Here is a 13,079-nt window from a genome sequence, read left to right on the forward strand (position 1 = left end):
TGCTTGGAGATGCGCTACCTTGTCTTCCTCCACCCCATTGCTCAAGCTTTAGAGTCATAACTGAGCCTGCAGTTGGTAAAGTGCACATGATCTCTAGAAAACATGACATAGGATGATTATAACTGTTGCTACTGATGATCTCAAACTCAGACAAACCTTAGTGGGGAGGCAAAGAGTTCTATTGGAAAAACTGACATGGGGTTTTTGGTGATGTGAATAGCTCTTTAGAGATTCAGGCTTCTCCCATGAACAAATGAGCCAGAGAAGCAGCCTAGCAAAATAAACAAACCTACCCTGCTATTTACATTAGGATGATAATTGATACTGAATCCTGCAGCTGACAGAATGTGATATCAAAAAGTATCACACAGAAAAAATATTTCACTGCAGTGTTTTCCACAGAATTTGAGATTAGGGTGTGTGTTCAGAAATACAGGGGGAAGGGTGAGAAGTGATGAGGTGTGAGACTGTTAGGGCAAAGGTGGGCTGTATGGCACCATAGTAAAAACTGAAAAATGTTTCACGATCATTTTATTAGATTTAACTCACGTTTTTAAATCATCATACAAATTAAAGTTGGCTTTCCAAGCCAACTATGAAGCACTATATCTACATCTTTCTTGTTGTAATTTTGCACAACTCTTAATTAACTTCTCGAATGCAGTGCATTCGTTTTTGGTGGCTGCTCATGTGTCAGATACTTCCAGTCCTTCATGATATGCTCATGATCAGGCAGAAGGCGACTTCTTTCAGGACACAAAATTCTATTCAATGAGGAAAAAGAACGCTCAACTGTAGCTGTTGTGACTGGAAGCAGAAATTGATGAATTCCTACTTCTTTCATCCCAGGAAACCTAGCACAAAAATTGGATCGAACAATAGTGATGATAAAAAAGAAGTTGAAATCAAATCTACATTCGTTCATCATATGATATTCCACTCTGTGTTCAAATTCTCTATTCAGTCCTGATCACATGGTAGCCCCATTGCTGGTAGTGCCTCACTCCACTCAATGGTTGGTGTTTTTAAGACAGGCATCTGTAAAACCTACGTAGAGGTTGATGGAATCCAAAAGTTGTTGTAGAGATGTAAGAATCAAGTCAGTGTACTTTACTTTTTCAGCTGACTTAACAAACACTTCTTGTCTTCTTCTTTTAAGGAGTTAATATAAGTGTCCTAATTAGTCAACTGCTGAACTGAAGTCTTTGCTTCTTCCAGTATGTTTTCAATTGATATCTCTCTGATTGAGCCAAGTGTAGCTTCCATTGCTGGACAGAGATCTATTCCTGTTGTAGCAGATGCCTCGATGGTTGACCCAAGTGGTTTTAACAGTAGACTTACAAGAGAGAATGGTGATTGTGTTCTCTGAACTTAGTAGCAAAAGTAGTCCACCAGCCTCACTACTTAGATCCATCCCATCTTGGTAGCTACTTTCCAAAGCCAATAATAATGGTTACAGTAATTTTAAGACAACAGCCAAGGATCGTTCATGAGAAAGCCAGTGGATTTTCCCAGGTTGAACTAATCTGAACTTCTGTCCCAATATATCTTCTATATTTTCCAAGACATTCAGTCCTTTTAGACTCTTGCTGAAAAAGAGTATAATGAAGACATTACATTTATAGCTTTTAAAATGCCTTTTGAAGATTGTGCAGCTTGTATTAGTGCTAGTTGGAGTAGATGGCCTCAGTAGTGTGTATTGGAGAGATCAGAGTTACACTATTTCTCTGAGCAAAGCTTGTACTCCACTGTGTCTTCCAGAGAAGTTTGCAGCTCCATCAAATACACATGCAGCCATCTGTTTCGGGTTCAACTGACAAGCATTTAACTCTTCTAAGATGTGGGTTGTCAGAGATGCAGCTGAAGTGTCTTCTATAACTGAACATTTAGAAATTCATCTATTGATCTACCACTGATACCAAGATAATGTAGACAGTGACTTAATACTTGACACCCATTTGCATTGGTGCATTCATCAGCCATGTATGCACATTTTCTGAATGCGGTGAGAGAGTTCTTCACTTTTTTAACTGCTGAATCTTTCACTGTTGCACTGCATGCTTCGAACCAGTCAGCTGAGTTTCTTGCAGAAAGATAGCAAGCATTTGCTGGTCTTGGTCGGAACCAGTGTCCAACTTCCGGATTAACAAATGACAATGCACTTAACTTTGGCCTCCAGTCCGTAGTGTGTGGTATCTCTTGCTTAAAGAGAAAGCATGATGTGACAGCCATGTTTGTTCGCATAAACTGTGTTAAGTATCAGAGAGGTAGCTGTGTTAGTCTGGATCTGTAAAAGCAGCAAAGAGTCTTGTGGCACCTTATAGACTAACAGACATATTGGAGCATAAGCTTTCATCCACTTCGTCGGATGCATGTAGTGGAAATTTCCAGAGGCAGGTATAAATATGCAAGCAACTGTGTTGTGTCTCCAGCATTCTTAACAGTCTCATTAAGTACTTCTAAAATTGGCTTTGACAATGACTGGCTTATAAGGCTTTCTGCACGTTGATGCAGTCCAGAGGATTGGTGTTTTTCAGCCTTTTCACATAGTTTGTCTGCATTGGCTTTGCTGATCAGTCGGCAAAAGCTCCTCCACTTTTACTATATAAATCATGGTATGCTCACGTCTTGAATAGTGTGTGCAGTCCTGGTCACCCCATCTCAAAAAAGATACATTGGAGTTGGAAAAGGTACAGAGAAGGGCAACTAAAATGATTAGGTGTATAGAACAGTTTCCATATGAGGAGAGATTTAAAAAGACTGGGGGACTTCCCAGCTTGGAAAAGAGACTGTTGGGGTAGGGGAAGGGGGAGGGAGGGGAAGTCTATAAAATCTTGACTGGTGTGGAGAAAGTGAAAAGCTCCCTCACATAACACAAGAACTAGGGGTCACTCAATGACATTAATAGGCAGCAGATTTAAAACCAAGCTCTGAGAGCCTCTGTTTTCCCAAAGCTGGGAGTGGACAACAGGGAATGGATCACTCAATAATTGCCCTGTTCTGTTAATTCCCTTTGAAGCACCTGGCATTGGCCACTGTCAGAAGTACTGGGCTAGATGAACCATTGGTCTGACCCAATATGGCCATTCTTATGTTCTTATGTAAAAATTAATTATAATATAATAAAAATGTTTAGTACAGAAACTCCCAAAACACCAGCCAAAATTGATCGCTCGGGCAACACAGCTCTGTCTGCTGGATACCTAGGCAGAGTAGGTGAGTTCATGTAAATACAGTCTGGTCCTGAAGCCTTCCCCCCAACCCTGGCTCCTCATTAGCTGTCAGGGAAGAGCTCATTCAGACCTTGCTTACAAATCATAATTTTAAATTATAAGGTTGGCCAACATTGCCAAAATGAATGTGCCAACAATCAGAAAAAACAACAGCTGTATGAGGAAGCTAGTCTTTGTTCATGCTTTTCAAACCTATTATACTTTTTCAGGTACAAGTATTTGATCATACATTGTATATGCTTTTAATGTGTATATTAATGTTTCAGTTTCAATTCAAATTTCCAACCAATGACAAAATTGGCAACACTGTTGTAATTAGTTGAGTAGTTTGACTAACTATAAGGTCCGGGTGAAGGGCAGTGGCTTCAGAAGATGTTACTAATCATGCTCCGTTTGTGTGAACATGCAAAAAAGCCCTTCTGATCAAATAAAAAGGCCCCTCTGCCTGGCCACCCTATTTTTTTGGCCAAACACTGGTGTCTCAGTCCAGTGGTGTAACTGTTGCCCGCTCTGCCCCTTCCTGTGCTGGGGTTTTACCCTCTGCCTCCCTCTGGCAGTGCCTCACCGCGGGCTTAACTCTATCTTCTCCCTCCCCATCCCTGATTTTGCCTTCAGCCCCTATCCTAACCCTGCTTCCAGCTGCTTGACCCTTCTGACCAGTCAATTTTTGGAGGGGGGTTGTGTGTGACCAGGGGTCAATTTACCCCCTTTTAGACTCTGTAAAAAGCAGTCAGCAGAATCTTATGGCTAATAAGGGCAGGGTGAAAGGAAGTGGCTTCAGTAGATGATACTGAGCATGCTCAGTTTGTGTGAGCATGCTCACTACACCCTAAATAGCACATTCCTACAAATAGCAGTTTTCTACACTACATCTGTGCTGTTCCCAAAAGTACTGGAATGTCCTGCCATCTGGGAAAATGTGAGCAGCCACTCTAGTAGCTATTCTGCACTAGCTGTCCATGTGGACAGTCATATTCTGCACTGCAAGTGCCTTTTTGTGGTTTAGGTTAGTCCACTTCCAATAGCAATAGCTAGTCTAGGCTTTTGCCCTCGGTAGACAAGCCTTAACTCTTCAAAAAAAAACAAAACAAAGCTGAGAGTTTCACTTATATGACCTGACTCCAGGAGCTGGGGCTTTACAAAAAAAACAAATCAAATATTGTGATGCTGGCAATGGTGGCAACGTTCCTCTACCCCCAGGGTCCACATGAGTTTGATGCTGCTGGAGCAGAGATCTTGGCTTAAGGCTTTGCAAAATGTTACACCAAAACCTCCAATTAGTGCCCCAATGCCACAGAACTGCATGGATTTAACTTGCAATGTTTTGCATTGTCCTGTTGAACACTTGGGAGTAAAGTTAAGCATTCATATAAGTCACTGCAAGATCTGGCCCCAAGTGACTTTTTCTTAGGTTTGCGGCTTTGCGACAGATTTTAAAATGGGACCAACTTTGCTCAAAGGCCTGTAAAACTTTTGATAAGCCTGAGCCCCAGTCCTACTGGACTCCACACAGGCACCAGAAACTGAAAAAAAACCAGCAAACACTCTTACAAGCTGTATTACAAGAGCCCACTCAACTCTTAGTGGAAAACAACCTAAACACCAGTTTTACAAACTTCACTGGGTTATGGGACCTAAACCACAGTTGTTGGTGGGAGGAGGGGTAATAAGTTCTGTGGTTACTCACCTCAAGCCTCATGAAACTTGTAAAACTGGTATTTATGTTGATTTCAGCTAAAAAATACCACTTTGTAATATTGTGTTGGTCTTCTATAAAATTTGATGTAGCGGCACAAGACAGCCATATGCCATACTACAAATATTTTTGAATGACCCTTTTTATTTTACAATGATATCTCTATTTAAAATACAGAAGTGCAGACGGTCAAGGAATAGAAGTTACCCTCCCATCGCTCTAGAAATGCCACAGATTTCAGAAGGGAAACATCCTGTAGGACAGATTTCTTTTGCCTTTGGTTATAAGATACATTCACTCTGACGTAAAAGATAAATGCTGATAATGATTAACATCAAACTGGAAAATGGGGGCATTTCAAATAACCTGACAGTTTAGCCTCTGTGTCAGTGACATGCTTGAAAGGAGAGAAATATACTGTAACCTAGATTTCAAAGGTCACAGTAATACTGTCTCAAGCATTTTTAAAGCTATGATTTATGTGCCAGTATATTAGCAATATGGATGGTTTCAAGGTTTGGTCTGTTCTGCTGATTATAGTTTACAGCCTGTGCCAAAGATGTATGCTGTGCGGTATTTCAACACATATTGAAATAGGTAAGGTACATACAAAATATGCATTTTAGCATAATATTTTAAATTGCTTGCAAAGGGAAATGAATACAGGATTGGATAGAAAATTGGATCACTGGAAAGTGAAGGACAGTGATCATGCAAATTCCATCTTTCTTAGACTAAATAGCAGATATGAATGTCTGAGTATATATCCTGTCTGGAGCTTGTGCTGTAGCACTAGTTTGCCTGTTTATTTTTATGTTAGGTGTTTAAATCAATGTGAATTCTTCTATCTTCTAAAATGTGTGCGTCATGAAATTGGAATGTTTGTATTCGTGTCTATGGATCTTATACAAAAATGGTCTGGTTTTCAGAAAGAAGAGAAGAATAGCCTAATGCTTAACTTCACCAATACTATCATCTTTCTGATCACTGAATATGGGATGTTTAAATTAGAAGTGATTTTCTAGGAAATAATTTATGGCTTATCTATATTTCTAAATGTTCTTTGTTGCTACATGGGTGTCTTAATTATCTCAGCTTTCTCCTTTCGAATTGTTTTTAATAATATTGTACATTTTCAAAGCATTATATATTAACTTCTTTGTAAAATAGGTAGTGAAGTATGATGCTGAATTTGTCATATAAGATTAAAAGTGCCAAAGTCTCTGTTGTACTTTTATTTCTGGTAGGTAGATATCCAGTTAAGCTAATGCCAAATAACATTATGCAACACAGAAGCAAGGAGAGATGGGGCAAACTGGGGTGGAGGGCAGGGGAAGAGGAATCAGAAATATTTTTGTTTGAATTTTGAAATAAATTCATTTTATTATTGCTTTCTGTAAATATTCTACCAAATGAGTTTACTGCAAGAATATTAATGGAAACAGTGAATTTTAAGTGAATGTTGCAGAGTGTTCACTCACAACAAATTTTTAATTCATAATTGGTGAGTACTTGCACCAGAAATCGTGACTCTTAGTATTCATCTTAACCAAATAGGGAATAAAAACATAGCATGTGGCCTTTGGCCAATCAAACTTCTCAAATGTCAAATATTGAATATTTGCAACTGTTAACAAGTTAGAGTAAGATTATGCACAGAATTTATTCAGGGCCAGGTTGGGCCCTCTTCTTGTGAGTAGTACTGTAGGCCTGGATTCTGCAAAGACATATGCAGATGCTTAACTTTGTACACCGTGAGTAGTCCCATTGAAATTAATAGGACAACTCCATAGTGCATAAAGTTAAGTAGGTGCATACGTCTTTGTAGGATTTAGGCTTAAGGTGCTTACTGTGAATAAGGGTGGCAGAATCTGGTCCTCTGTCAGTAACTTGAAATAACACAAATGAGATAATTCCAAACTGCTTGCAGAAAATTCAGAGACAAAATTGACAGATTTATTCCAAATTTAATCTGTTCATTCTAATCAAGGACAAAATTGATATATTTTCCAAATTAAAAAAGGCTACATTTATTTAATCCAGTGGTTCCCAAACTTGTTCCGCCGCTTGTGCAGGGAAAGCCCCTGGCGGGCCAGGCCAGTTTGTTTACTTGCCATGTCCGCAGATTCGGCTGATCGTGACTCCCAGTGGCCGCGGTTCACTGCTCCAGGCCAATGGGGGCTGCTGGAAGCGGCAGCCAGTACGTCCCTTGGCCTGTGCTGCTTCCAGCAGCCCCCATTGGCCTGGAGCAGCGAATCGCAGCCACTGGGAACCACGATCAGCCAAACCTGCGGATGCGGCAGGTAAACAAACCGGCCCAGCCCACCAGGGGCTTTCTCTGCCCAAGCGGCAGAACAAGTTTGGGAACCACTGATTTAACCTATTGATCATGATTACCTGAATAATGTTCCTTATAATTTGCTATTGGGTCACAATTTTTAACCATATTTTAGTTATTTGTCTGAAAATACCACTCGTTGGACTCTACTTGCTATGGCCATACAAAAAGATTTGAATGGACAAACATATACATCTGAGTGGAGCTCCATTGAAGTCCATTCCTGAGGCTCTACCATTTTAAAGATCTGTCTGCGTAGATCAACTTGCAGAATCAATATATTTGATTAATATTGTGTATGGAGGAATAGAGGAAATAAATTGCCAATCCAAGAATTCTAGGCACTGGAAATTATATCCCTTCTCTGTTTAAAAAGTTCTGTATAGAACTAAGAAGTTGGAAAGGCCTATTAAATCATCTTGTCTATTCCCTTGCTGATGTGGGATTGTTCCTTAAATTGTCTGTGCGTGCTTTGTATAATATAATTTTAAATGGTCCAAGTTACATTAATAGTCAAAATGAAACCAGTATTGATAGCAAGAATTGAATAGCTGCTGGGTTTGCAGTTTAACCCAATCCTTTTACAGAGAGAATATGTGTAAATAAATTGTCTCCAGGGACTGTCACATTAACACAAGTCAAATGTAATCAAAGTTTGAACAATATTTCACTTTAAAAGAGTGATCGTTCCCCTCTATTCGACATTGGTGAGGCCTCATCTGGAGTACTGTGTCCAGTTTTGGGCCCCACACTTCAAGAAGGATGTGGATAAATTGGAGAGAGTCCAGCGAAGGGCAACAAAAATGATTAGGGGTCTGGAACACATGAGTTATGAGGAGAGGCTGAGGGAGCTGGGATTGTTTAGCCTGCAGAAGAGAAGAATGAGGGGGGATTTGATAGCTGCTTTCAACTACCTGAAAGGGGGTTCCAAAGAGGATGGCTCTAGACTGTTCTCAGTGGTAGCAGATGACAGAACGAGGAGTAATGGTCTCAAGTTGCAGTGGGGGAGGTTTAGATTGGATATTAGGAAAAACTTTTTCACTAAGAGGGTGGTGAAACACTGGAATGCGTTACCTAGGGAGGTGGTAGAATCTCCTTCCTTAGAGGTTTTTAAGGTCAGGCTTGACAAAGCCCTGGCTGGGATGATTTAACTGGGAATTGGTCCTGCTTCGAGCAGGGGGTTGGACTAGATGACCTTCTGGGGTCCCTTCCAACCCTGATATTCTATGATTCTATGTCCATTTATTTTATTCTGTAGTGTGAAGCTTGTCTAGTAAGTACTGCTTGGCAATATGCATGCCTAACCGATCAATGAGTAAACACTGTTTTTACTTTGCTGACTGCAGATTTTTGTTTTTCATGCATGGTAAAAATTAATCAAGTAGTTAAACATTAACAATGGGTCACAGGTTATATCTGATTCAATACCTTAGGGGAACAAAGAAACTTAAATGCTATGTCTATAATAAGAATTAATTAAAATTACAAGGCTACTTGGAATATGAGTTTGAAAGTAATTCTATCTAGTGGTACCTAGAATTTTGTGGAACATGCTCATTCACACAGCTCAGATACAGTATTTCATTTCTTAATTGTGATAGTCTGGGCTAGGATGTAAGGAGACCCTTTGTTGTGTTACAGTACTAGGCTGGCCAATGCAGCTTGTGATTTCTCTGAATGGGAGAGTCAAGGAGAACAAGGTCTCAGTCTGTGTCCAAAAGCATCAAAGAAACATCATCTTTGCATTTATTAAAACCGAGTGACATCTATTTGCTATGAGGAGAGAACATGTCATTTACCACATGGGAATTGTCAAGAGGAGTGATGTGCTGTACGCCAATGTCACTTGTGTTATAAGTACTCTTAAATTCATTCTAGCACCTACATTTTGACAGTACTTCTAACTAAAGATGGGCCTAGCCACAGTACTTTTAAGTCAGTTTTTAATATTATATGTTTTTCAGCACATCGAGCTCTGGAATTTTTCAGTAAACATGAAGGGAATGTTAACTATAGAAAGGTAAGGAAGCATATTACTGCTTAATTGCATATATGTTGTGACAATTTCCTCTGCCCTCTTTTTGTCTATTTGTCAATCTTCAGACAGTGAATTCTTCAGATTCACGCCTTTTCTGTGTGGAAAGTGCTTTGCCTATGCTGCATGCAACCAGAAATAAATACATAATAACTACCATTAGGTATATAGTGTGTAGTTGTACAGAATTTTTTCTACTTGTATTCTTACCAACTATCTTAAATTAATTTGCATTCCTCTTGAGGTAGATGTCTGGAGGAATTAATCAATGACTCTTGGAATGGAGATTTAACAACAAAAACAAGTAACAAACAAGAGTCAAGTTTGTGTTTCATCAGCCACATGTAATATCACTTCAGATGACAGAAAAGGTTTGTGTAATTAGAGCCCACTTCTACAATCTTACCAGAGCCAGAAAAGCACTTTAAGCATATGCTTCTCTTTAAGTATGTCTGAGTAATTGCATTGAATGTGTGCATACAAACTTGTATATACAGTAAAAGCTTTGTTATCTCGCATGTTGGGGAAATGGGGGTGCTGGTAAATCAAAAATTCCAGTTAACTAAGAGTTATACTTACCAATGGAATATCAATTTTCAAAGAATTAGAATACAATAAAATGAATAAAGTAGAAAATAGTAAACAGGTACTTACCAATCGTGCAGTAGTACTGCACTGCAGAGTGGTTGGTTTCTTGAAGCACTTAGGTGTATTCAGGTACAGTTTTCTATACAGTAGGTTATCTTAAGACACTACATATCACTATGGCCAGCACATGGCATACGCCCAGATCACTAAAAATACACTTAATACTGAAACTGTACTGAACATAATTTTATCTTTCTTTGATGATTCAGAAGGCACTTCAGGATCTTGCAGTGCCTTGGGGTCAGCATTATCAACATCAATTATCATTGTATATGTAGAAGGTGTAGGAGATTGGGCTGAATCTGTAATGACCCTATGACACACTCTGGAAGCTGCTTTTTTTTAATGGTTTCAGAGTAGCAGCCGTGTTAGTCTGTATCCACAAAAAGAAAAGGAGTACTTGTGGCACCTTAGAGACTAACAAATTTATTTGAGCGTAAGCTTTCGTGAGCTAGAGCTCACTTCCTCGGATTCATGCAGTGGAAAATACAGTGGGGAGATTTTATATACACAGAGAACATGAAACAATGGGTGTTACCATACACACTGTATCGAGAGTTATCAGGTAAGGTGAGCTATTACCAGAAGGAGAGGAAAAAAACCTTTTGTAGGGATAATCAAGGTGGGCCATTTCCAGCAGTTGACAAGAACGTGTGAGGGAGGGGAGGGGGGGAGAAATAAACATGGGGAAATAGTTTTACTTTGTGTAATGACACATCCACTCCCAGTCTTTATTCAAGCCTAATGTAAGGGTGTCCACTTAATTTTGCAAATTAATTCCAAATTCAGCAGTCTCTCGTTGGAGTCTTTTTTTGAAGTTTTTTTGTTGAAGAATTGCAACTTTTAGGTCTGTAATCAAGTGACCAAAGAGATTGAAGTGTTCTCCGACTGGTTTTTGAATGATATCAGCTTGCTTACTTATCTTCTGCCTCTTTTGCATAAAAGTAGAGTGCAGAATGTGCAATTGCATAACTTCCTGGGCAGTACACTAGTCCCAGTTACTAGACTGAAGATTTGTATTGGGAGATACCAGTAATGCTGGTTAATAGAGCTTTCTGGTTGCTAAAAGTGCTGGATAACACAGTTTTTACTGTAGTGTGTTTAAAGTGCTTTTGGTATCCTTCAATGCAATATAAATTTTATTATTTATATTTAGGCCTGTCAAGCGATTAAAAAAATTAATCGTGCAATTAATTGCATGGTTAAACAATAATAGAATACCATTTATTTAAATATTTTTGGATGTTTTCTACATTTTCAAATATATTGATTTCAGTTACAACACAGAATACAAAGTGTACAGTGCTTGCTTTATATTTATTTTTATTACAAATATTTGCACTGTAAAAAAACAGAACCACAAAAAAGAAAATCAACCTGCTGGTGGCATCTGACTCAGATGATGAAAATGAACATATGTTGGTGCGCGCTGCTTTGGATCGTTATGGAGCAAAACCCATCATCAGCATGGACACATGTCCCCTGGAATGGTGATGGAAGCATGAAGTGACATATGAATCTTTAGTGCATCTGGCACATAAATATCTTGCGATGCTGGCTACAACAGTGCCATGCAAATGCTTGTTCTCACTTTCAGATGACATTGTAAACAAGAAGAGGCAGCATTATCGCCTGCAAATTGTAACCAAACTTGTTTTTCTGAGTGATTGGCTGAACAAGAAGTGGGACTTGCAAGTTCTAAAGTTTTACATTGTATTTGTTTTTGAGTGCAGTTATGTAACAAAAAAATTCTACATCTGTAAGTTGCACTTTCACAATGAAGAGATTGCACTACAGTACTTTTATGAGGTGAATTGAAAAATACTGTTTCTTTTATCATTTTTACAGTGCAAATATTTGTAATCAAAAATACAAATATAAAGTGAGCACTGTACGTTGTATTCTGTGTTGTAATAGAAATCAATATATTTGAAAATGTAGAAAAACATCCAAAATATTTAATAAATTTCCATTGGTATTCTATTGTTTAACAGTGCGATTAATCGTGATTAATATTTTTAAGCGCAATTAATTTTTTTGAGTTAGTCGTGTGAGTTAACTGTGATTAATCGACAGTCCTATTTATATTATTTGGTGTTTTCTCAGAGTACTGGTTTTACTTAAGTGTCCGTCCAATATTTTATTTTTTGTTATATAATGTAAATATTTTTGTTTCTTGTTTTGTGTGTTTGTTTTTGAAATCACTACAATATAAACTAGTTAGTTTAGACTCTCTTTTTTTTCTGCCCCATCTCTAATCTTGCAAACTGAAGTAATGTATTTGACTATTAGTTTTACTTTGGCAATATCTTGCTGAAGTGTAAATGTTGTCTTTGACTCATTGCACCTTAAATATTCAGAATAACCTTTTTCTGTTGTCGTTAATTGTATTCTGATTTCTTGTTCCCTCATCCTTTCCTCTCACAGTTGTTACTAAACCACCAGGATGCATTTCAGGCTGGGAGCCTTTATCCTGATGCCTTTTATCCTGTTATCTGCAGGAATGGTAAGAAGAGGGTTTATTATAGTGGAGCTGTAGTTAAGGATAAGAACAATTTCTGTTTAAAGATACTCTTCTAAATGCTCTAAAATCTGCATGGTTCCTCGGATTGCTTTGAAATTTCGTGGCTTCCTGGAGCTCTGGGTAGGGATAGTAATCCACATTTGGGGTTATTTGAGCAAGGGGTTCCTGAGACACAATCCTCTGAAAGAATCAGCTCTTAAGGTTCATAGATTCTACTAGCTTTTTGGGCATGCCTGGCTTCTAAAGTTCTACTGGCATAATGGGACACAAAAGGGAGGGTGAGCTGGAAATGGTGGCAGAGGTGGGGGGAGAGGCACTGTAGCGAGGCGCACACTGGGCCTCTCTGGTTTTGGCCCCCTGTTGCCCTCTCTAATCAGTCAGGAACACCTCGCTTGATGCAACACCAGTGTTCTTTATTTACAGTTGTTTTCCCGCCACTGCTTTCCACCTATGTATGGGTTTCGCAGCCAACTTTGCCAAGTGCAGGCCTGGCCAGCAACAGACCAGAAAGCTCCCAGTTCCCTCTGTGCCTGGTCTTTTTCTTCCCTCCTTCCTCTGGCTTCCTCCCAGCCTTAATAACCCTGGCTAATGAGGCTGGCAGGTGC

General features: G+C 39.0%; 1 protein-coding gene across 2 annotated transcripts in view; it reads left to right on the plus strand.

The window, feature by feature from the left end:
* The first annotated feature begins 5,326 nt into the window (after window positions 1–5,326).
* Window positions 5,327–13,079, plus strand: part of GPLD1 (glycosylphosphatidylinositol specific phospholipase D1) — a 41,140-nt gene continuing 33,387 nt past the window's right edge. For both annotated transcript variants that reach the window (XM_073331876.2, XM_073331877.2), the window contains exons 1-3: window positions 5,327–5,526; window positions 9,232–9,287; window positions 12,378–12,456. In XM_073331876.2, the coding sequence (XP_073187977.2) occupies window positions 5,409–5,526; window positions 9,232–9,287; window positions 12,378–12,456 (253 nt within the window). In that variant the 5' untranslated portion in view covers window positions 5,327–5,408. The remainder of the gene's footprint in view (window positions 5,527–9,231; window positions 9,288–12,377; window positions 12,457–13,079) is intronic.

The sequence above is a fragment of the Lepidochelys kempii genome, chromosome 2, assembly GCF_965140285.1.
Source record: "Lepidochelys kempii isolate rLepKem1 chromosome 2, rLepKem1.hap1, whole genome shotgun sequence".
Lineage (NCBI taxonomy): Eukaryota > Metazoa > Chordata > Testudines > Cheloniidae > Lepidochelys > Lepidochelys kempii.